We start from the raw sequence: 24,339 nt of genomic DNA on the forward strand, positions 1-24,339 counted from the left end.
ACACGCAGTACAGCGCTGGCTGTGTACAAATATATGAGCTAAATATCCAACACAGCGAGAGTGTGATTTTAACTTACTAAACATCTGGCCTCTCACTGAAACTTTGTTACGGAAGAAAAAATGACGCCAACGGCTATGACTGACAGCCGAGGCGTCCAATGGCATTCGTGGAACTGACCATAAACATTCCAAGGAAGCCCGGGAGAGCCAATTAGCGGGGAGCAAAGGGGGGAGGAGGGGGGCTCTGTGAGGTTTCACGTTAGATGGGTTCAGAGGCCCAAACCCCCGGGGTGGCAAAATAATAAACGCCGAGGAAGAGTAACGATGGCCGGGGAGGCTGCTGACCAGAGAGCCCGGGCGGCACCGGACACCGCCGGTTCAAAGCCTATGTGAGCCATGACGGCTACCTCTGTAACGTCAATACTACTTGGCTGACATGAACATGGCAGGGAAGGGAAACACAGCAGGAGAATAATAATAAGGAATAGCAACCGGTGTGAACACCCGTGAATAAAAAGCACCACCTACCCAGAAATTCTCTAGGAAGTAGGGCGTTATCATCTTGTTTTATTCCTCTTCGCCGCAACTCTTAAAATTGGTTTTAATGCAACTTTTACAGCGAAATTCATCCACCGTCCTCCCCCCAGTTTCTGTTGTATCTGCCTTTCCCCGTTTTCGCTCCTCTCCCCTTTCTTCTCCCTCCCCATGTACAGACTCCACCTCCACTCTCTGCGTCTCTCCCTTCTGGTTTGTTCCCGTAGAAATGCAGATTTTCGGAGAGCGAAACAGCGCTACCCGTGGCGGACAACAACGAAGGCTGAAATAAATATGTTGTCGTGTAAAGTACCTATCTATCTGTCTATCTCTCATGCAGGTGTTGTGCGTTACATTAATTATTATATTGTATAATATAACGAGTAGACAGACATCTAGAAACTAGAGTAACTTCAGTGTGATATGCTGTATTTTCATATTTACACAGCCTCCATTATGAGTGCATTGCCTCTGCACAACCTTCCATGGGCCCATCTTTATCAGTGTTTGTTTGTGATGTCTGATAACTGCCATGTATCTTAAGAAACGTCTTATGTGGGGGAGGAGTAGTGTTGTCTCAGGATACAAGAAGCACTTGATACCAAGCTTTTTAAGACCAATCGTGGAACATTTGATTATAATCACAAACTACACCCACGTTGTGAAACCTAACCTGCACGCAAAGTCAAATGCAGCACTAAAATCTAAAGCTGGAATCTGTTAAACCCTGAGCGAATGCCCGAACTGATACAAGATGTGGCAGATGTGCTTCCTCGACATCCACGTTTCTACCTCCTCCGTGTTTCCTTGTGTGTACATATTGTGCAGCTGCAGCAGGAAAAATGCTGAGAACATATACAAGACAAGAAATAATGTAAACAATTTATTGGAACATTGTACAGAATCAAGCAATGGTAACCAGTCACATCCACTATATCATCTTACAAATATTACAAAATTACTACAATACAATATAGATTCTTTGCATGATCCAAAATATTTGGTGGCCCCAAAAGTATTACTTTTTTAAAATTCAGCAGCTTATTTAAAAAAAAAAAGTCTATCAAAATGATGTTTCTGCTTTTATTAGCAAAAAAGATGAAGGCAGATAGTCTAATCAAGTTTGAAGGCTAAATGAGCATACGGGAGTTCTTTGACTAGACATTCCTTAATATTGGTGGGCGCTTTATAAAATACAATTTTATTTTCTTCAGTAAAGCTTCGTAGAAAGTCAAACTTGCAAATTATGTTCACAACATTATCTTTGAGTCGTCACCTGTTTCTTTAGATACGGTATACTGCAAAACACCAACACAACCTCAAAGTACTTGCTCTCAAGGCATTGTGTACACATCACACTAAATATTTACCGTAGTATGATAACAATCACTTTTGACGAAAAGTACATGAAGTATGTGCAAGTTACCATTTTATTCTTCCCCCTTGCCTTGCAACTGTATTCACATTTGACAGCTAGCAGTGTTGCACACACACATAAACATTGATGTTAATTAACACCCATGGCTACCCACTTTAAATATGAAGGGCGAGAGTTTTACGAATCTTTAGTTGTTGAGAGGAGATGCATGAAGGCGTACACACGTAGGGGAAATCATAACGAATAACACTGAAACACAGACGACCTGAGGTAAACACATAGAAAACACGTATTCAAGTAGTGAAACACAACTACAATGTATAGCAGCGGTCGAGTCGGAAATACAGCACAGTAATGGTGGGGATTGTTTCACATGTGTTTTATAGACCTACCCTCTTTCAATGAAAGAATAACAGGACTGTTTGCGTTCACACACACACACACACACACACCCCATCAAGCCACGATTACTCCATTTATTTTGCATGCCAAACAGCTGGAATGTGACAGACAAAATCACTTCAAAACACAAAATGATGTGGCACATACAAGTATTTGCCTGTGTATTCCATGATGCATTATAAATCACTGTTTACCTCCTTAATGATAGATCTAAGAGATCATTTATATATTGTACTGTGAAAGTGTATCTGAGACACCAAAGTACTTTCACATTCTAATAGAGATACTATTATAGTCGAGATACTTACTGCATTAGGTAAAAACATTTTAGCAGCAATACTCAATGATCCGTTACAACTAAGGTCATATTCTGAAGGGTTTGGCTACATCATTAATTTCAAGCACTCGCCATTTAAACTTTTAAGTGCATGTTAGGTGCATCGCAAAGGGTTAAAATACTGCAGTTATTACTCTGGCCAGCAGAGGAAAAATGACTGGCAGGGCATTAAAAAAAACTAAAAAAAGAACTGAATTAAACTCTCCAACCCATCATGGAATACATTCAGGCTATTTGTAGCTCAAACACTTACACACTTTATAAAATATAACAGCGCAAAACAACCAGAGACAAAAACATTGTTGTAGTTTCACAGTATTTAAAAACTATACATCCAGCTATGGGGGGGTCAACGTTTACGGAGAACACTCCAGCAAGATTCGTGTGAAGTTATAAAAGTCCCAGTGTTGCGATACATACATGGCTACTATGTACTGTTTAAAAAACTTGAATTAAAGCTCCCCTCCCTCCCGTAGTCCCCCTCCCACGATACGTTGGGCTGTGAGGGGCCACCAACATGCAAGAGATGAAAGTACCCCACAAAACACAACCACCCGAAACAATTACACGGTCATCCTGGAGATCATGCTTTACGCACACGAAGCCAAACAACCAAGAAGAAAACGTCAGTACATTGAGAAAGAAACAGGTTAAACATTCATTCGATGGACTGCGTGGTTCTGACAGCCAGAGAGTCACAAAAGAAATCACTAAGACGGTATTGGTGTCGCTGTGGTGTCTCCTTCATTTCCCCTCCACGAGGCTCAGACCCTATAAAGGATTGTAAGCATCCAAAGCTTTGCTGTGCTCGCCTGTGAACGTCCGCGTCACGCAGCCGACGTTTGACACATCTCCTGAATCCGGTGTGTGTAAACCCAGTCATGCTACCTTACGGCTGATCGCCGTAAATCTCAGGTAGAGGAAATCGAAACAAAAGTACTGTAAATAGATAAATCACAAGGCCAAAGGAGAACCTCATCACAGGGCAATGACTGCTGTCGAACGCAACACACACCACTAATGTTCCACAGCTCTTCACAATGACACAAGCATGCTACCTATTCCCAGAAAAGCTGCTCTGCAAAGAAAACCTCGTGCACTCCAGTGACATAATCAACAGCTTTTGCCCCGATAAAGAAAAGAAACACGGAAAGAACTGATAGCTATAGAGGCGATACTTTATACTGATGATATGCAGCATTCTATAATTACGAGTCGGATACAATACGATGCTTTCTTAGCATCAGCTGCTATTCCTTAGCTTTGAGCTGTCCTTGTATTGAGAGAAAATACCTCTTGAGGAACCATCAACTGAACTGCATTTTAAATGAACAGTGTTCTCCTCTCCTGGTAGAATTCAGTGGTGTTGAGAACTAACACAGCGTTTATCAGTCGGACATGATAATGAAAGCGTATCTGGCTCTGAAGAGCATTTTCTGCACCTTACAAGGTGCGAACTCCTCGAACCAACAATTAAACGAGCAAAACGCTTCACAGAGTGTTGCTTACATTTCTTCTCAGTAGTTCAGCTAACGGATAATAACAGAAGTTTGGGGAATAAATGGGGAGAATAAAGTGATCGATTTCATTACTTCTGATTAAGATGTGATAACGTGAATTTTCCTCCCATGATAAGGTTTTTCTGGCAGTCCCTCCCCCCCACCCCCTTGCCTGTGCATGGGGGCACCGGGCACTGCAGCTACCACCTCCCTCCCACCCCGCCCTTCAGGTCGGGGAGGGGTACGCACCCCCCTTCCCTCCCCTCAGCAGGCAGACCCTTCCCCCCAGTAAAGGGTAACATGTTCCCTGGGTAAAAGAGGTTCCCTATATTGTCTCCCATAGTGAATGACCTGCGCAGAGAAAGAGAGGCCTCATTAGGAAAAGCAAACAGCAACATCTCTTTCATATCAAATATGTTTCTGAATGTGTTTATCTAAGATATCGGAGAGGAAACTGACCCCAGCGACGAGGCACACTGCCGTGGAAACAGTTACACCCCGTAAAAGGTCGCCAGCCGCTCCTTCAGCGGCATGGGGAACTGATCCGAGAAGCGCATCCAGTTTTCCTCGCCCACCTGGTTCTTGAACCCGTGAAGGATCTGAAATCAAACACCAGGAGAAGTTCACACCAAGTAGTAATGAAACGCTGCCTTTCAAAATAGATCTTGTGCATGACGGGGTTGATATCAGCGGGCTAACTGTAGACACTGTAATCCCCCACATGTGGCCACTGGGGGATTACAGTCAGGCAGGGGGACTGAGTTCATCTTTGATTTTGCTGAAATTTCACTCCATTCGATTAGTAGTTCCACTTGTGATTTAAATGTGTCTGAACACTGAGATGTTCTGCTTTTACCTTGTAGAACATGTCTCTGAGATCGTCCTTTGGATTCACCCAGGAGGCCACTGCGTCGCAGAAGAATATAAAATCCTGTTCCAGAGAAGAGAGGTGAGGCAACATTTCAACTTGGCAACACATTGACCACGCTGTCGTCGTGTTCGCCGGACCTCACCTGCACTACACCTCCCGGGTTTACACTGATCATGGTGCAGATTCCTCTGAACGCAGAGTCTTTCTCCTCATTGTCTCTTATGTTTCGTAGAGAGGTGCACCTGACAACAGGGACGACCACATTTACCATCAGACACATCACAGAACAAACAACTGCCGCTATGCATGACCACTGCAAATACACTCACGTTATATCTGTGAGGAAATATAACACAAATATAGCCTATTTCCATCCTTAATACAAATGTTTAGGTGTTTTCTTTTTATCATAATGCATATTAGTCTGTATGTCTACATCCCTGTGAGTGTCTATCATGACCTAAGAGGTAACCACAACAAGTCAAGCATGCACACAAAACAGATTCAAATAAAACAAACACTTTTACTTTTAACAAACTACTTTGAGCTCTAATAACTCCACTGTTGTCTATGAAACCTCATGGATAGCACCTTGAAAATAACATTATTTTATTTTTAGATTGACTAGAGGAGGTTGGGGTTCTTATTTGTAGTTGTTTTTGGGGACAGGCACATGCAGCTGGGTGACTACTGTATGAGAAAGGGATTGAGGAATGCTCTTTAGCATCCTTTCTCTGTTGTTGAACCAGCAGGCATGTGACAAATCTGATCCCATGCATCTGTTAGGTTTAGCGACAGTTAACAACGACAAAGAAACTAGAAATTAAACAAATCAATGTATAAATACATGAAGGTGCTACTGAGGCAAAAAAAGAAAATCACAAGTAGGACCTAAAAGAGGACAGGGTTAGTCACATGGTTGGCAATGATTACAAACTGATAAGAAAAAAGAAAACAAACTGAAAAGACTTCTTTTGAGAAGGAGAGGGAAGGAGAGAGGAGAGAGGAGAGCAACAGGAGAGAAAGCAGAGAGGAGATGAATTAAATAAAAGATTGAATAATACACACCAGGGTCTTATAAACTGCTGTAGCATGGGTGCCACCTCTTGAGGACAAACGTAACCAAGACGACCAATTGTTATTGCTAAGGTAACGCAATCACGGTTACACACCACCAAACGCCAACCAAGACATGAGCAATGAGGAGGGGAGGAGAAAAAAATAAAGAAAAAACAAACAACTCAGAGACATAAATCAACAGAATCTGTGTGTGATAATAAACAGAAGATTTCACTAGTGTTGATTATTACTGCCCCCTGTGGTCACGGGGAGGAATGTAAAATATGACACTCTATTCAAAAAAACATACAACACGTTTAAGGGAGAACACATTGACAACTTTGACAGGACATTCATAGAAAGAAAGGCAAACAATGGCATCTGCTTTCACAAATCATATGGATCTATGAGGATTTAAAGTTAGCTTGATTTAAAATGTCTCAATGTAAAGACGAGCTAACGTGCAGCATGTGTGTGTGTGTGAGACTGGCCTAAACAAGTTCACTTAAGAGATTTCTCCCTTAAACTCACAAAAAGTTATTTTTCCATAACAAACAGAAATGTTTTTTTTTGTTCTTTTGAAAAGAAACGACAGATTACTCCAAGCCAACTACATGGAGGGAGACTAGTATCCAGCACAGCAGGTTTCGTATGAGGCAGAGAGGAGGGAGGACCTAAGTTTAAGAGACACAAAACTATGCAACATTCTCATTAACAAACAGGCATTTATGAACAGTCCAGTGACACATGCAGAAAGCAGATGGTATGCTCATTAGAATAAAGTTCAGTGCAGGATAAGCTGATCGGAGACAAAGGGAACGGTGCCACCGTGCACTCTCCAGCCACACCCACCTGGGAACCGACCGTGGCGTTACGCGGCTGTGCGTTTAAATTTAGTTCCAGTGACAAAGTGGTTCTCTGGGAAATCTCTACGACAGACATTTAAGATTTATTCTGTCGTGTTTTCAACTAACACATTGAAAACATGCAACACATCACTGGCCAGACGCAAACCATAATAAATTCTCGAATGTTATGACACAGTTATAATTATCATGTATCCTGCATCAAACATTGGCCATTCTTAACAACATTTAACATCTATTGGCAGATATGCATCCACATTTAAAGAACAGTAAATTAAAGCAACAAATAAACTGACAGCAAACAAACAGGAACACATCTACAGAGTCCCTAGATCATATCTAATTAAGGCAGGTTACACGTCACCCTTGAAAGCATCTTTTTGATGAGATCAACAAATTAATAATTTCAAATCCAATTTGTAAAAACAAGAGCACAGTGTAACCTTATTGTTTGTAAAAATGCTCTGGGCTAGGTGGCCTACATTTAGTCACACTAGGTGTTCTCTCTAGTTATTGTTTAGAAAATGTCTGTCTGGTGGTAACAGTTAACTACGTGGGGCTGGGAACTGACCTATCTGTCCCTCACACTGCCTGTGCTTTGCGGTTCGTTATGCTTCTGTATTGTATGTGTACAGTCAGTCCACATTAGTTAATCCCAAGACTGGGCACTTACATGGCTCGCTCGATTCAAGCGTCAAGAATGTCCCAGCAGGGCTCGCTAGTTTGCTTTTATCTCTCCATTTACGGGCCACACTGCCAGCCCGAAAAGCTGGCAGTGAGCTGGAATATTTGGCATACTTTGGTGAAACCAGCCAAACCTGTACGGCCCACGGCTTGGGAAGGGTTCTTTAGATAGAGATTAAAGGGGCGGGACAGGCGCCCTAGTGCGTGTGCTGACTCCCTGGCTGAATGGGCCTGAATGTTTTCGGAGCACCTCCCTGTGTGTGGTGACCTGGCTGGCTGGCTCAGCACTGCCACCGAGTGGTACCTGTGTTCTCCAGTAGAGTCTTTGGGGTATTTGGCCTGTTAATGATCTCCACCAGCTGGTGCAGCACCATGGCAATGTACGGCTGCATCTCAGACCCTACGGGGCGGAGGAACAGTGGGAAACGGTGGAAACAAACATGTTTACTCTGGCGACTGGAAACGGTGACATATTGTGGGAGTTTGTTGAAATCGAGGCACTCACCCATTTGTATAGATATCTCTCCAATTGCCCATGTTGCATTGTTGCACACTGATATTAATTCTGGGTTTAAATTAGTACCCAGTATGGGCATGAAATCAGCTGGAAGAAGGAAAGCGAGTCAACTTAGCAACTGGCCAGCAAGTAGTTTCCAAACAGTGTTTGAGGTGAACTGCACAGAACATACCGATGCAGGGTTTGACGTGCTGGAAACAAGCCTTGGTTAGATCCCCCAGCAGAGCAAAGGAACTCTGACGCACTTCTGGCATTTTGTCCTGAGCAGGTTGGAGAGGACAACAAAACAAATGTGAACAATGCGAGTTACTCTATCGGTTTATCAGATAAGCGGCACGTTATTCACTTTCTTCACCTGCATGCACTGGTACATGAGGGTGAGGATGTTGCTGCGGGCCACCAGCTCCTCAATGGTGCCTCCCAAACCCTCCGCCAGGCCACTCAGAAGATCCAAAGCCACGATCATGAAGTCTTTGTCCGGGGCTTCATACTGGTCTGGCTGTGACTGATAAAGCTAGAAGAGTGAAGGATGGTAGAAAAGAGGATATAATCAAATTATAATTACTTATAAAACCTGAATTATAGTTATGAAGCCAGCTCTCGATCCTAAAACTACATGTTTCATCCACTGTTATTGATTAAAGGAAGTTTAGCGTTACGCCTGTACATTAAACCTGCACATCATTTATTCTACTTGGCCACTTGGGGGCAGTGCAACAAGCTGTAAACACAACAAAGACATATCGGGCCCCATCTTACACCCAGAGCAACGCCTGAGGCAGTTGTCATCTTCACGCTCACACTGTGTGTGCGAGTAGCAAATGTACACAACTGTGCCCCGTGGGCGTGTTGGTCTTAAACAGAGGTGTGGTCAGGCGCATTGTTGCTGCATTACTATTTTGAGGCAGCAGAAAGCGATTGTGACAAACAAAGACCAGGTCAAAAGTGCACATCTATTCATTGTGTTTGAACCCAGTATTTCAGCTCAGTCGCAGATAAAGATTAGGCGACACTAATATTATTAATATTATACTATTTGTAGAATTACAGTCCAGTGGTGGCTGTGTAGGATTGTTTCAGACCGGTGTGATCCAAACATTTGCAATAATTCCAGAGCATTGTAAGGTCCAAAAGTCAAAATTCATTAAAAAAAGATGTTTTTATCTGCTACTTTACAGAAAACCGCTTGCTTCTACAATATGCAGAATCCGTGATATAAATAGCAATGTGCCAGGTGCAAGTGCAGATTACAGATTACATTCTGATTGGTTTAATTCTTGTTATCCCCAAAACACACCAATGATTAAGAGACCTAATACGATGCCTTACTTTGTGCCTAGTTTATGCACCCTTTAACCAGGAAAAGTGGAGCTTGACATGCCCTAAGTGCACCTTTAGACCAAGCGCTATAGATCATTACAACAGAGCCCATTATCAACCATTATATGGCTTTAAAACCAAAACAGTGACCTTGGAGAGAGAGTGTGTGTGTGTGTGTGTGTGTGTGTGTGTGTGTACACACTCACCATGGCCTGAGCGAGCGTCTTCTGCACCAGGTTGACACAGCGTTGGTACACAGGCTCACAGTAGGGCAGGAAGCCGCTCTGCAGGGCAGTGGCCACAGACGACAGACACTGAGGAAGGCAGGCAGGAGGAAGACACAGTCAGTGGCCTATTTATACACTGTTATCATCTGGGAAGTGACTCACTGTCAACTGAACAACTTGTACAGGCAGTAACTTCACATCCGCCACTCACTTCTAATAAAGGGAAGAGATCCTTGTCTTCATCTTTCAGCTGGTTCCATTTCTGGATCAGTGGAGGCATCAACATCTGGATGTATTCCTGAGAAATAACACAGATTAAAAGAGTCTTTACGCAAACACAGTAGGATTTATTGATGCTTGTTTATCTTCTCATCTCCATGATGTCTGTACGATACTATCAGAAAGTACACCTACCACTAGAAAGGTGAAATGAGGAAGTGTGCTGACTTTATATTCACATGAAACTCAGCCCATATTTCTGTTCTGCATACCGGTTTATTGAGATGATGCCCCACTGAGTCTGCGAGTGTTCCGATGGCGTCGTAAAGAATGAGCAGATTTTTGTGCTGGTACTTGCTGAAAGCGAACACCAGCGTGTCCAGGATGAAGGCCAGGTAGGGAACCAGCTCTGTACAAGCCTCCTCCTCCAAAGTGGCAAAGGCACTAAAAACAAGGGAGGGAAGAAATCATCATACAGGAAGCACTTAGTCACTATTACCTCTAAACGACTTTAACATTTTACGGAAGTGTACAGACATCTCCCGCTTCAGCAGAGGACCGTGAAACCTCATTTTCAGGGTTCCCACTCTTTTCTAAAAATCATTTCTCATTGATGATCTAGCTGGTGTGACAAGCAGGAATCGCACCATACAACAATATGTTCCTTTCTGTGGAAGTCTGATATAAAAGACATTTGAAGAGACAATTCTAGCGAAGTAAAAAGGTACTAATACACTGTATTTAGCCAGTATTTTGGGATCCCATTCATTTGTTTTGACCCCGACTTCCCATTCATTGTTATCCAACTCTCTCAGCAACCCCCAGCACAGATTTAAAATCATTACTCCTGGCCAGACTTGAATCACAAACCGTAAACCTTTGCAGGTATTATTCAACCGTTTAAAACAAGAAGGGGAAGAAAGCAACGTTGTGTAAAGTCGTCCAACACGTCACGTGACTTGGGTTTTTTAACATAAAAGAAAAACTAATTTTTGAGTGGAGGGGATCTTTATGCATCACAACATCTGAGGGAGAATGTGTGGGTATGACCGGTCCAAAGGAGGTGCAGGTTCTATCAGGACTCACCTGCACGCAGCCTCCTGCACACGCTTGTTGCTGTCCAGAATACGTTTGAGCAGCTCCGTCATTAAAGGCTTCAGGTAAGTATCCGGAGGCTGGCTGACGACCCAGTGAGCATAACGGCTCAGTGTCCAACAGGTGATGGAGCGCACCAGGGCCTTCTTGTCAGCCAGACACAGCACGAGATGGGGAATGAGCTCCGGCAGGTACGGGATCATGCCCTGCATGCAGCCTGGGGACAGGGATGAGAACAGTGTCATTCCTTCTGATTGTGACACCCTATGTTTGCTCTCCTCCTCTTTCCCTTCTCACCTTCAGCTATAGCCCCCAGCACGAGGATGCCAGACTCTTTCACTACCCACTCTGGATGGAAGAGCAGCTCCTTCAGAAGGGGCAGAATGTGCAGCAACAGATCGTCCCTGAACACGTTGGCCAACACGTCCAACGCTGCAGCTGAACACTTCCCTAATGTTTGTGGAAAAGTAGGGGGACACACATACAGACATAGAAGTGTGCGGACAAACATCGTACAGACGTCACAGGTACAGCAGACACAAAGAAGAGACAAGTGATCAATACACGGTGTGTTTCCTAGCTCTAAGTAAAGACAACGGGACGATTCATATCATCAAACGTTGGAGGGACACAGCTCCATTCACACAGACACTGAACTCACGCAGGTTCCAATCAGAGATCGTATCATCATCGTCGTCCAGCTCATCGTCCTCGTCTTCGTCGTCCTCGATGCCATCGCCCTCGTGCTGCTGGGCAACCGTGCGAGAGCGATGGAAGCGCGGCCGGATGTCCTGCTCGTTGTCCGGAATGGCCTCGTCCTCCTCGGTGTCCCCCTTGGTGACGAACGTACGGGATGAAATAAAGTCACGCAAGTTGCTGCTACAGCATTTTAAACAAAGAAGAATGTAACGCAGTATCCCGTTGCCATCAAAGTTACACCAACATCTGAAAATCTTCGTGTTAAAATGTATAAAACAGTCACACAAAACAACTGAACTGCATGTCACAGGGCAATTCATCCTCCTACCTACAGGTACAAACATTAGGCTATAGAAACTGACCTTGAGCAGGATTATGTCAATCTCAGAGTACTTCATCCCGTTGACAAGCACTGGAATGAGCCTGGAGCAGAGGGCCAAAGGAGCAAAGATGAGAACAAAGGGCAAGGATAGGTCGGAGCCCACCAGCAATCACTCACATGTAAGTCCTGCTGCTGGAGCAGTTTCATGTGACAGCGCGTTGAAAGATGTTACAACTGAGGTCAACAGGCAGGGTTCTTAATCAGAAGAGAGATATCATCCCAGCACAAGGTCTCTTCACTAACTTACTGGCAAGGTTGCTATGAATCAACAGCTTGACCACTGGAGTGTGTGTGTGTGTGTGTGTGTGTGTGTGTGTGTGTGTGTGTGTGTGTGTGTGAGAGAGTTTTCTTACTGGGAGAGGTGTCCACACAGCACTTCCTTACACACGGGCTGCTCCGCCAGAGTAAGCCAGAACTCACAGGCTTCCAAGGCAACATTTTCATCCTGGTCCTGAGTCCTCAGCAGCATGTACTGAAATTAAATAACGGGAAATTTAATCGTATGTACTTTATATTTACAAAACACGATATTTCATTTTAAAAATGCCGATTGCAAATACATCCGTAGCCTAAAACAAGCATGTCTGTCCACAGGGAGCCATCAGGAGCGCGTCATTAAAGAAGAAGAGGGGCGGGGTTCTATTTTTGTTATTATTAACACATCCAACGGCCTACTATAGAACTATAGAACTATATCGTCCCGTTACGACCGGTGGCCGATCAGTCGGAGCACTCTGAGTGCATTCGTCACTCAATACTTTCTATGTTTCCTACCCTGTCTGTGACACTTATCCCCCAAAGCCTCCTGAAGACGTCCTCGTTTTAAAAGGGCTAATTAATCTCCTTAAAGAACTGAAACTGGAGCAAAGCTGTTTGAGTCTTGTGCGCAAGCAAGTATTTTTGGAACCCTAGTGTTTATAGGATGGACTCAACTTCAACTACAGTGACTGTGTTTATCATAAGGGTCATGACAGCCAGTGCAATAGAGCGGCTCACTGACGTCTTTAGTTTCTGAACAGTGGAGGTCTGTGAAAATCCCCACTTATCCTGGAAATACATGTGTTTATCCTACTCCTACTGCTCTCTCTTTCTCTCTAACACTCACTCACCTCTACGATGTTGTGCATGTGTGGCAGGAGACGGTCCAGGCGAACCTCCAGCAGCATGACTAGAGCTCTGCACACATTCTTCCTCACTTCTGGTTCCTCATCTGTCGCCAGTGCAAACAGGTTCTGCAAAGGATAGAATGACACCAGGGTCAAATATCTATGCATACTATGCACACTATGCACAGTGTGAAACAACAACTACTACTACAAACAATAACAATAACCACTGCGTAGCCTGAGCAATATATTAAGCTAGCACTTTATTATAAGTTAATGTTCTGTATCGCTGCTTCCAAGCCCTAAATAGGAATAGCACATTCAGCAATACAATCAATACATTAAGAATCATAAAAGCAATTTAAAAGGCCGGGAAAAAGACTAGATAAAGTGAGAAGTAAAACTCAATCATGTTTGCGTGCATATCTTTACGCGTGGGCACAAAAGGGACAACACAGATGCATTACAGTCGGACTTGCCTCAATGAAAGGGTCGATGTGCAGCATAAGAGCCTGAGTCCTGCTGATGATGAACTGATTAACGCAGGCGATGGCATGAGACCTGCAACACAATAAGCAGCACTTCAGAACCACTCCAACACGCTTTACTCACGTGTCGCACACTATGAATGCAGCCGCTGTCTTCTTCTCTGTCTGTCTCCGCTGATTTAACCTCCAAATGTGAGGGAGTGTTTTCTTCTGTTGCATTACCACAGGCCGAGACTTCAACTGTACAATTATATAGACCTTTAGTCTGTAAATACATTGTACGTGTGCAAAGACATCTAAAACCTAGAGATGTTCATTTTGCCAAATTGCTGACATTTCACACTCTATGCTAGCACCTGCTATCGGTGTGCAACTCTCAACAGAGATGAGGAAGGAAGGATACGTGTTGTTCTTGTGTAGCGTACGTGAGCTGATAAATGATATGACAACGTGATAGCGGATCTGTGCGTGGACTTGCGTACTCAACGATACCTGATCCAGCATTGTAAACTGGTTCGGAGGCATTTCCGATACTGGTATCTCTAGAAACATCTATGCAATAAACTGATGGACATGTATCATGAATATGTAAAGATAGTTAACAGAAATTATGAACATTTTGAATTGCTTTAGATCTGCTTTAGAGCTGGCATGATGGATACTCGGCTTTATCGTCAATTAAAACAGAAGGTTTATGAATAAAGCTTGATACCTAATCTTAGGACTGCTGTGCTTAAAGAACTGCAGGAACTTTGGGATCATGATGTTCAGAGGACGATCCAGTATGTCACTGTCCAGGATCTCAGCAGAGTCCTCGCAGATCTTCTGCAGCGCTCCAAACGCTCCCTGAGGGATAAAACACAAAGAGGGGAAAAACAACAGAGAATGTTATGAAACGTCCACTGTTAAGACCCCCAACATGGAGGCAGCTTACACTGCAGCTACAGACAAGCGTGTGTGGACGAGCAATGGATTTAGCTTTCTGTTTACCGTCTTTTTGCTAGCTAATCTCAACCGAATGATAATATATATCTGTATTTTATTGGCTCAACATTGTACAAATGTAAGATCATAATGTGTTTACATAAGTATCGAACATTTAAAGGATCTTGTTCTAGTTTTTTGCACAGAGCGAGAGCTCAAAAATGTGTTCAGCCTCCTCCTTCATCCACGATCTTCAAAAGGATTCATCCCCTTCTGCTCTAATAACCTCCAAACAGTTGGCAAGCAGTCACAATTATCCACACACACACACACACACACACACACACACACACACACACTTAATACTAGCTGCTTGACTGATGGTTAGTATGCATGTTCACAATATGCTGCAGCCTCCTCTGTCCCTTTACCAAACTGCAGCCTGAGGATCTGATACGAGAAACAGAAACGGTGCCGACGGTGTCTGGAATGAGTTTCCATGGAAACCGTTCCCATGTCGGCATTCCTCTCCGACGACAGACAGCGAGCGGCCTCAAATACAATGTGGAGGAAATAAGACGAGGAGTCTACGACGAGGAGACAATGTGTCAATGTCACCGCAGACGTTTCCCTCATTACGAGACAGATTTATCAAATTTCATCTTGCAGGGTAGTGTGCAAAAGGAACAGGACTATTTTTGGGGGGGTGACATAAAAACACAAGATTTAATTTTGCTTTTCAGAGCAAAAATAGCTCATTCCACTCCACTAAAATGTGTGAATTGCTGCTTTTCTCCATTTTATATCACTGCATACTGAATATGTTGGACTGTTAATGAAACAAAACATAATATCTGAAGATGTCACACTTGAATCATCGAACATTATGAACAACATTTTACATTTGATAGACAGAGAAAAACAATCATGATCAGATTCATTAATCATGTTGGTTAATGCTCTCAGTGGAAGTAAAAAGTTATTGAAGGAATCAAAGATTTAAGATGAATTAATTGTTATTATGCAACACAGGGTTGCGCAACGAGGAATGAAAACAGCAGCAATAAACCCATTCTCTGGGCAGATAATATGGCCGACATCTTAACGTTACAAATTTGACATCAGGGAAACGCCGTCCGTCAACTTGACTATTTGAGCACCAGGCATCATAAACACAGAATCATCTCTGAATGTTTCAGTGTATTCAGAAGAGCAGAATGCTATGATAGTTGAATGAATCCTGCAGCATCAGATTTGAGCTCTGGAAACACTAATACACTGAAATGCAGCTCCGATGTAACTCATCCCATGTGAAAATGTGTGGAACCGGACACAAGGCCCCTCCCAACGACATCAGCATGTAATGTGGGTGTTTCTGTGCCTGTGTGTCAACAGAGAAGGGCAAAGAAGGCATTTCACTGAAGCTGAAGCGTCAGTCCTCCCTTGGAGTCCTGTTATGGGCCGGTCATTAAATGCGAGAATGTAAGTCATGCAGATGACAGCTAGCCAGGGAACAGAGGAGTATGCGTTTACACAACCAAACAGCTCCAGCTCTGGAACTTTGAAGAATGTCACGGTACAAACGAGCACTGAGGTGACAAAGCGTGTTCGTCAACTTCATCCTCACAACACCGTCGCAACTGCCCTCCATTACTGCCATTAATCACGACAGTAAAACTGCTCTCTATATAAAGCCACCAGCGCTACACTCGGCATCCAACACACCTGCTGCTGTCCTTTTGGTAGAGCCTGTAGAGGGTGGAGCAGAGAGGGGCACAGTGGGGTGCCACAGGGGGCTTTTCCTACAACTGCTGCTCTGTAACCACAAACAAGACAGGACCTATGGGACAGAAATTCCACAATAACCTTTCAGCCTGTTGTACCTCAGTCGGAGAGAAAACTAGACTTCTGCACCTCCTCTTGGCTCTTGTTTTCAGGCTTTAGAGAATCTAGCCTGTGACCGGAGACTTTGGCCAATCACAGGTCATCTCAGAGAAAATGGAAGTTCTGTTCTTTTTTTCTATGCAAACATGTGGGTCTGCAAAGCCCTTTGAGACAATACACTGGGATTCAAGGCTCTAGTGGCTGCAATATCGGCGAGGCTTTTCAGAGATGGAGAGTTACCGAGAGCTCACGGTTTTTACAACAAGTTTGCAAAGAAAGCGAAAGAATGAGGACAGGTTACTGTATGAAGGATGATGTATGAGATGAAAGACTAGTACAGGTTACTGTATGAAGGATGATGTATGAGATGAAGCGCGTGCACAGGCCCGTGCTCATCTGGTGGTCGGGGTTTAGGACACAGAGGGGGGGCTGTGCTTTTCATTTTTAATGCCTTGCCAGAAAGCTGCTGACCCTGGCGTACCACTTGAATTACAATATGCTGAAAGATTATTATGGATTTTCCCCCAATAATGCCAGAAAAAAAAACCCAGAATGAAGATAACAAAGTTCATAGCTACACGCCTCATTTGCACCGTGTATCTAAGTCTCTCTGCTCCCAACATCGATTCAATCAGATCTCTAGAACGCCAAATAACAACAGAAGTTATCTCAGGGCACTTCTCATAAAGAGCACGTCTAGACTGTGATCTTTATAATATTGTTGACAGAAATTCCCACCATGAGCTAAGCACTGGATAAAGACAAAGTCCATTAGCCCGTTAGCAGACATGACCTCAGACTGTTGTCCACTCACAGTGAGGATGATTCAATAACACAGTGATGAGCATGTATACATGCGCTGTAAATGCACAACACAGAGGATATGTTCTATTGATCAAATGGCCCAAGGCCAACATGCGTGCACACGTTTCCTCGTCGCTCGGACTACAAAGTGCACACTGTTCTGAAACCGTAGACTGTTAGGCGCTAAACATACTCCCAAAATAGAAATCAAAGTGCTGGTGGCAGTGATGGTGTGGATAGTTTAGGAGATAGTCTCTGGCAACAGTCAACGCCTTCAAAAATCTATTTGGCGTGCCGTGGTTATTTGCTGTCCCTAGATTTACGAGGTCTGAGTAGACGTGATGTGTCCAGCCTGGTTTTCCCACACCGGCAGACTCTAAAATACATTTCAACTCTTTCTGAATAAAATATGTGCATTTATAAATGTGTCTTTTGTCCAAAGCAGCGTAGAACAGAGGTCCAACACACCGCAGTAGATCAAGGAGCAGCCTGCGAGACACTCGGCTCCATGTTCCACCTGACACAAATGCCACGAGGTTACAGGCTCAGTGTAGTGAAACACGAGCTTTCCTTACAAAACAATATGACCGTAAGGGATATGATGGTAGCTCCATGTTTTCTAAGTCCAACATTGTCCACTTCATACATTATAAGACAAGCTCAGCTTCACAAAACACCTGTCTGCTGTGGCATTAGCTGGGATTTATTGCTGCATTAAATCTAAAACCTGCAAGTTTAAATCAATTCATAAGCATCATTATTTCCATTAACATCACTTGAAACATTCAGCACATTCATTATGCCATTTCAGAGCCAGCTGTAAACGTACTTATAACACTTATAACTTACAACAAAAGATCAGTGGCAGAGCAAAAGAATACCTTTGCTCACCTACCATGATGACAGAATAGCCCAAAACAACTGAACGCTTTTAAATATATATTTTGCATCTTTAATCACAAGATTAGAAGAGCCTTTTTTTCCCCTCCAGCACCAACTTAACCATCTTCAACATCAGACATTAAGAAGCTTTCCAGCCTCCAAGCTGCTTTTCAAAATCATAGTGAGCCTTATGAGGAGCCGCTTCATTTGGTCGCTGTTCGCCGTTAAGCCCTGTACACACATACACTTCAAGATCCTCTGCGGTAAATAGCTGACCTAAATCTCAGCTTCAGAATGAGCTTTATAGAGAGAGAGAGGCCGGCTGTGGTGCCACAAGGAGAGACATTGCATCTCTTCCTTCAATTTCAGAGAGTACGGGGAAATATATATATTCCTGCTGTAAGGGACGAGTAATCCTGCAGCATTTACACGGCAATTTAACGCGTCGCCTAATTTGTGCGTGTTCTCCAGTGTAACGTATCCACCTTCCCTATGGTGGCTGATATCACCGGCACATGCAGCTGACAGAATATTAATGACCAGCGAGTTTATGTGAGCCGACGTATGGGCGCGGCACCTGATCAGATGATCCAACATCCACTACGAGCTACTGTATTGTGATGCAGTTACAGTAGCCGATACGACCAACAGCTCAGAACATTAAGCACTTCTGCTCGATGCAATCAAGACGTGATAATAAGCAAGAAGAAAACAACTTGCAGTATAAAACAAGGGCCACATTGCATTGTCTTTGCTGATATGAGAGCTATTCTGGGTGACGATGTGCGCCAAGTCAGGAAACGGGGTCATAATGGTTTTCTGGTCAAAAGCATAGGAAGAGAATAAACGATTCCATGTTGAATAATCTGCAGTTGTGGCTGCGGCTCCAGCTGTGAGGCTGCCTTGAGCTCATCTGGCCAGCAGGATGTGATCCAGATGCTGCTTTATAGCTGACCCAGCTCTATTCCCTCCCCACAATAAACAGATAAACAAATAAACAAACAGGCAGCGCTGTGTGCCCAGACAGGCCTACTTATAGCCCACAAGTGTGCCGTGCCACATGAAGACAAATGTGCATATACTTAATCCTACCTCACACACAAAAGAAGTGATATTTAAGAAACCAAAAGACACAACAACTATATCATCAGTATATCCAAATATTGACAGGTTTGAGCTCTAAAATATACCGACATGTAGATACTAGTTTTGCCAGATGAAGCTGCCGGGGGGGAAACTCACAGCATGTCAAACATGCTTCATTTTAGTATGTGGACAAATCCTGACAGTTCCCTGTGATGAATGAATGTGTCCCATATTTAATGCTAACGGAGTTGTCAGGACACATCTAATATATCCTATTCATGTAGGTGGTTCCTCTCATTTTCATGGTCTTTTCTGCAACATAGACCGTCTGTATAGGGGACGTCTTTTGCTGCCATCATCACTACAGTGTAGTGATTAAAAGATACATATGAAGTAAGCCCTGACAGATGAGCAGACAATCAATTCCCACAGTCACCAGATCCGACCTAGATCTCCCGTGTTTGTCCTCACCTCACACGTGTTGTAGTCCTCAGAATCCAACAGCAGGCAGAGTTTAGGTAGAAGCCCCGGCCAGTTCTGTAGCTCTCCCTTTGAGGCGATGGTGGTGATGAGGATACCTGGTAAAAGGACGGAGGTACTCTTAGTCACACTGGTGTTACATAACTACTAAGAACGCACAAGCACTGCTTACTAAACTATCGTTGTTTTGTCAGACAGTTATCATAATAACAATAATACCAATGTTTGTTGTGTGTGTGTTGAAGTATCGTCTGAAATACGAGGGAAGAGCAGCTACTGTTGAAATGAAGTAGCTAACGGGGGTCTAAATAAACATAAACTTAGCGATTAAAACAAATCCAGGAACATAAGAAAGAATCCCTCTTTGTAGTCCATTTGTGGGGATATGCTCCATATAAATATGCATTGAGTTAGCATTGTCACAAAGTACAGTATAGCTAATAAAAAGCTTTAAGTTGAATGGCTGTGTGGCTGCTAGTCAAGCATGTGTAGATATCAGCACGTTTCTGCATTGTTATTCAAACAGAGACGATCGAAAACAACCGTGATTTATCTGTGAATGTGTCGTATTTGACTGAGAGCTGAGACTTCAAAAGCTGGTTTAAACATGCTCTGTGCTAATAAGGCTGTTTAGCATAGCTTAATGAATGAGGTGCTGTGTTCAATGCTATTCCTGTCCTACAAAAAAATGCAATTACATCTAATATATATATTTTATATATATATATATATATATATCAAAAGGAAACTTCATCTCAAGTTATTTAGTATTCATGACTAATAAGCTAATAAGCAATTTATTGAATCAGTATACTCACATTCCTTTAACCTGCTTTGTCTACGTCTAGTGCGAATAATGGACATTCAGCTGTAGGTTCAATGTGACAGTGTGTTGTGTCAACAACTAATCAAATCTACAGAGAACAAGGGACAAATACTGCAAGCTACACTCTGGATAAACTGCTTTTAACAGTCCCACACTACAGTACAAGCGTGGATATCTTTCCTTTGTGGATATGAACATGCGAGATATGATGAGTGATCAACTAAAGCGTAATCTTTTTAAAAAAGCAATCACATTCCACCTACCTACAGTGGCCCGGATGAGGGGAGACGAGTCTCCGATGTTTTGGAGGCACTCGCTCTTGATGAAATCAGACACGCCATTGGGGAAGTTCTGATAGTGGGCTTTCACATTGTTCTTCAGTATCAGCCCACTCAGGGAGCGCGTTGGTTCGTCTTGGGGGCGAGGTGGAGAAAGGACAGATTGTAAAACAAGACAATTAAAAGATTGTGTAAATTGGTAACTAACTGATAACTGGACTTATTATTCTACTCTTCTCTAAACATGTGTGCCTTGTTGCATTAGAACTAAGAGCAACGGTGGAACAGCATCCTAAAATGTCTTAACACCACTTAACATTTCGGTCATCGACTGCGCTGGCAGTCAAGCCAAGAGTCGAGCGGTGCCAGGAACTCGGTTTAAAATTAGAGTGACCCATATTCAGAGTGCCACATCATCTCTGTGGCAAAGACGCCATTGGGTCACCCGAGTCATGGCCAAACAGACCCGTTTGTCAGCAGTTACATAAAAGTGACATGTCTGACTTTTCACTCCGTCCAGACCAGAACAATCGGGTGATCTAGGAACGCAGTGCAGATAGTGAACGACACACCGACACAGAGAGCTTACCTTCTGATTTGAACTTTGTCAAAACAAATATCAAATAGTTGTTGAAGTCTGGATACTGGTTCAGCTGCTCGAGTCTCTGGGAACAGTGGTTGAGGAAGACTAACTGTACGTACGGCATGTTAAAAGGTTAGGAGCATGTTAGCACTGCAATCTATTACATGGTAATAACTGATTGTTTTCACCTGAAGATATGTGTGTGTGAGGGGAGTGGGTGTATGGTTGTAGGGGGAGGGGGGTCATAAATGTGTCACATGACGGGGGCTGAACACTGTAAGTACCCAGACAGATGGCTTATTTAGGGCTATAACAGCAGGTCGTCTATGATTTAATGATGCAGTGCACATATGAAGCGGTACATAAGCAAACCATTTAGGATCAGCGTGCAACCAGACAAAAGACATAAGACAAGCAGCAGGGAGCAGGTGATGTTCATTGTTCTCCAATACAAAAAGTATGTTGTAATGCATCACACATTGTCACTTATTTGTATTATATATATATATATATATATATATATATATATATATATATATATATATATATATCATGGTCTTTTCACATATGCAACACCCTGACATATCGTTTGGAGACTGGTGTTATGATTGTATGTATCACAACATCATCATTAATAAAAATCACCATTACAGGATTATTACAATACACAGGATTTTTGACTAAAGTCTAAAATGAATAGCATATTTAGCTTTTAGCTGAAGAAAACTGAGTCCATTGTTAGGTTGTGGTTGACATATACTGCTGTTTGTTTGTTTTTCTGCTGGTCTAATGCAAAGTGAGGGTGTACATGGAGGCGATTAACTGCTGGAGCAAGCCTCCATGGCACGTTTATAGACGTTATATTAATACATCAATCTCTAACGCTATAAATACCCAGATATGAGTCATTCAGCACGGCACGACAACGCTTTGCACCTGCGTGTCGTTACCTGCTTATAACGGTAACCCACCCAGGCTAGCGTGTTAGCTACCGCTAGCCTGTTGAGTCCACCTGACAGTAACAACTAACACACATATCACGATCCACGTCGAAAGGATACTTGCTGGACAGATCTCTGCGTGGACGTATCTGGCGACTGAGACTCTTTCAGCAGCTGTAAGATCTGTTGAAGTCCTTGCTCGTCTGGCTTCCACTCGCACTCCATCTTGCTCTGCTGCTGCTGCGGATAAAGACATAACATTACAGCTAACACAAGAGGATTTGTCTTCCAACGACTCTCCAACGGCTAACCTCTCGAGACAGACACGAGCGCGTTAACGCGACCCTGTCTTCGACACGTAAACTCGTTTTTTAGGTATGGAAAATTGCGTTTTTACCCGTCTCGACTTGGCCGACCGTGTTCGAGTGTGAAGCGGACTCTCTGCTGAAATGTGAGCGTCTGTCTGGGTTCTCAGACATGGGCCTGTTACAGCAGTCACATCCGTTTTCGCAACAAGCTGAAAAAAAAGAAGCTGCGGGCACAGAGCCGTATATAGAGAGAGTCGCGTCAACGGAAGTAAAAAAAAAAAAAAAAGCCGCTTGATCGTCACGTGATTCAAAACGCCAGGAAGTACTTGGCGGGCAATTTGAATAATAAGATATTGGTAATAAATCGGTTCAAACAGAGACAGAGAACTGCGATTTTTGCAAATTAGTGGCCGTCACTCTGATGAACAATTAATAGTCATACTGCACTATCACCTCAATTCCATGGTCATTGTATAGGTTTATGTTCATATATACTTTTGGATATCTATTTATATTGTACATAGTCGTTAAATGTTTGTAATTTTTACATTTTTCTTGTTTATTTGTAAACTTGTGTATGTACGTTGAGAGCAAAGTGAAAACCGGAGTCAAATTCCTTGTATGCGTACGCATACATGGCCAATAAAGCTGATTCTGATTCTGATTCTGATAAATGAATTGAAATGACATATGAAAGCTCTGGGTATTACAACAACAGAGAATATTTAATGTCTTTGTTTCTTTTCTTTCTCCACATCTCTCTGTTTTTTAGAGAAAGTCCCACACCAGGCACGTTTACACCATTTATATTATTATTTATTACATCATAGAAAGTGGCCTTGACCGTCGACAGGAGTGTAAAAAGCATCAACTTTACTATTTTTGTAATATGTAATTGTTGAGAATATGTCAGGCTGTGCAGCTAAAAGCTTCTGGTTGTTCCAGTGTGAGGGGCATACTGTTATTTCCTATACATATTATCTAACGCTCCTCGTTATTGTTTATAAGTTTCCCATGCATATTGTTTTTGCTCTTCACACCCCGTCTGAATCTACATGGTACTTTAATAAGCAAACCTGAGAAGTTTGCCGTCTAGATTTGACAGAAAGAGTTCATTTGAATCTAAACCTTAATATATTTTTTAAATATTTTGCCTAACCCTAACGAGGTGTCTGGTAGAAAGCCCTGAAGGCAAACTTCTCCCTCCAGACATATCCTGAAGAGTCACGGCTGTGCTGCGTTGACCTCTAGTGGTCTGGGCCTGTAATACATTCGGCTATAACAACACTGCAGCTTAAGTTCCTGACTTTAATAACACAAGTGACTAAAAGAAAACTTCTAAAAGAAGCTGCTGTGTCTCCTAACCATCTATACATTGTTAATAAAATACCACAATAACTATATTACCAAATGAATCCATCGGATTGAAATTGACATTCTTAACATGGCCTTATCCAAAAACAATCAAATCAGGATCCAGAGAGCTCAGCAGGAGGTAGTCATATAGTGTAACATTTCAGCAAGGTCTGAGTGTATTACTTTCTTTTATTGCTTTTTGAAGCTTCATACTTTTTTATGGTTTGTAACATTTTAATTTGTGCTTGTTGTCTTTGTTTTGTTGAACGAGCTGCTGAAGAATCTCCTGAACAAAATCAGAAGT

The 24,339-nt window shown here is 42.9% G+C and overlaps 2 protein-coding genes across 7 annotated transcripts in view; both read right to left on the reverse strand.

The window, feature by feature from the left end:
- The window catches only part of fcho2 (FCH and mu domain containing endocytic adaptor 2), a 38,185-nt gene extending 37,491 nt beyond the window's left edge, over positions 1-694 (reverse strand). For 2 of the 3 annotated variants that reach the window (XM_076081511.1, XM_076081679.1), the window contains exon 1: positions 529-694. In XM_076081511.1, coding sequence (XP_075937626.1) covers positions 529-561 — 33 coding nt within the window. In that variant the 5' untranslated portion in view covers positions 562-694. The remainder of the gene's footprint in view (positions 1-528) is intronic. The other variant, XM_076081590.1, reaches the window with a different exon arrangement.
- Positions 695-1,404: 710 nt separating this feature from the next.
- On the reverse strand, positions 1,405-22,876 carry tnpo1 (transportin 1). 4 transcript variants are annotated; one of them, XM_076081782.1, is made up of 26 exons: positions 22,769-22,876; positions 22,492-22,611; positions 21,437-21,512; positions 20,837-20,982; positions 19,735-19,841; positions 16,333-16,423; positions 14,396-14,529; positions 13,675-13,756; positions 13,199-13,321; positions 12,443-12,561; positions 12,070-12,130; positions 11,670-11,841; positions 11,306-11,458; positions 11,000-11,225; positions 10,186-10,357; positions 9,906-9,992; positions 9,674-9,781; positions 8,503-8,661; positions 8,320-8,407; positions 8,136-8,234; positions 7,935-8,030; positions 6,090-6,165; positions 5,164-5,263; positions 5,007-5,081; positions 4,610-4,749; positions 1,405-4,501 (listed from the first exon to the last, which is right to left on the reverse strand). In XM_076081782.1, exons 2-25 carry the CDS (start codon positions 22,594-22,596, stop codon positions 4,642-4,644), a joined length of 2,763 nt encoding a protein of 920 aa, XP_075937897.1. In that variant the 5' UTR covers positions 22,597-22,611; positions 22,769-22,876; the 3' UTR covers positions 1,405-4,501; positions 4,610-4,641. The 4 variants fall into 4 exon arrangements, 3 of the variants coding, with proteins under 3 accessions (XP_075937897.1, XP_075937971.1, XP_075938052.1); XM_076081856.1 differs by having other exon boundaries at positions 22,492-22,608; positions 22,769-22,869; XM_076081937.1 differs by lacking the exon at positions 16,333-16,423 and having other exon boundaries at positions 20,833-20,982.
- Positions 22,877-24,339: the final 1,463 nt, after the last annotated feature.

This window comes from Anarhichas minor, unplaced genomic scaffold (genome assembly GCF_050575085.1).
Source record: "Anarhichas minor isolate MPS153535 unplaced genomic scaffold, ASM5057508v1 ptg000002l, whole genome shotgun sequence".
Lineage (NCBI taxonomy): Eukaryota > Metazoa > Chordata > Actinopteri > Perciformes > Anarhichadidae > Anarhichas > Anarhichas minor.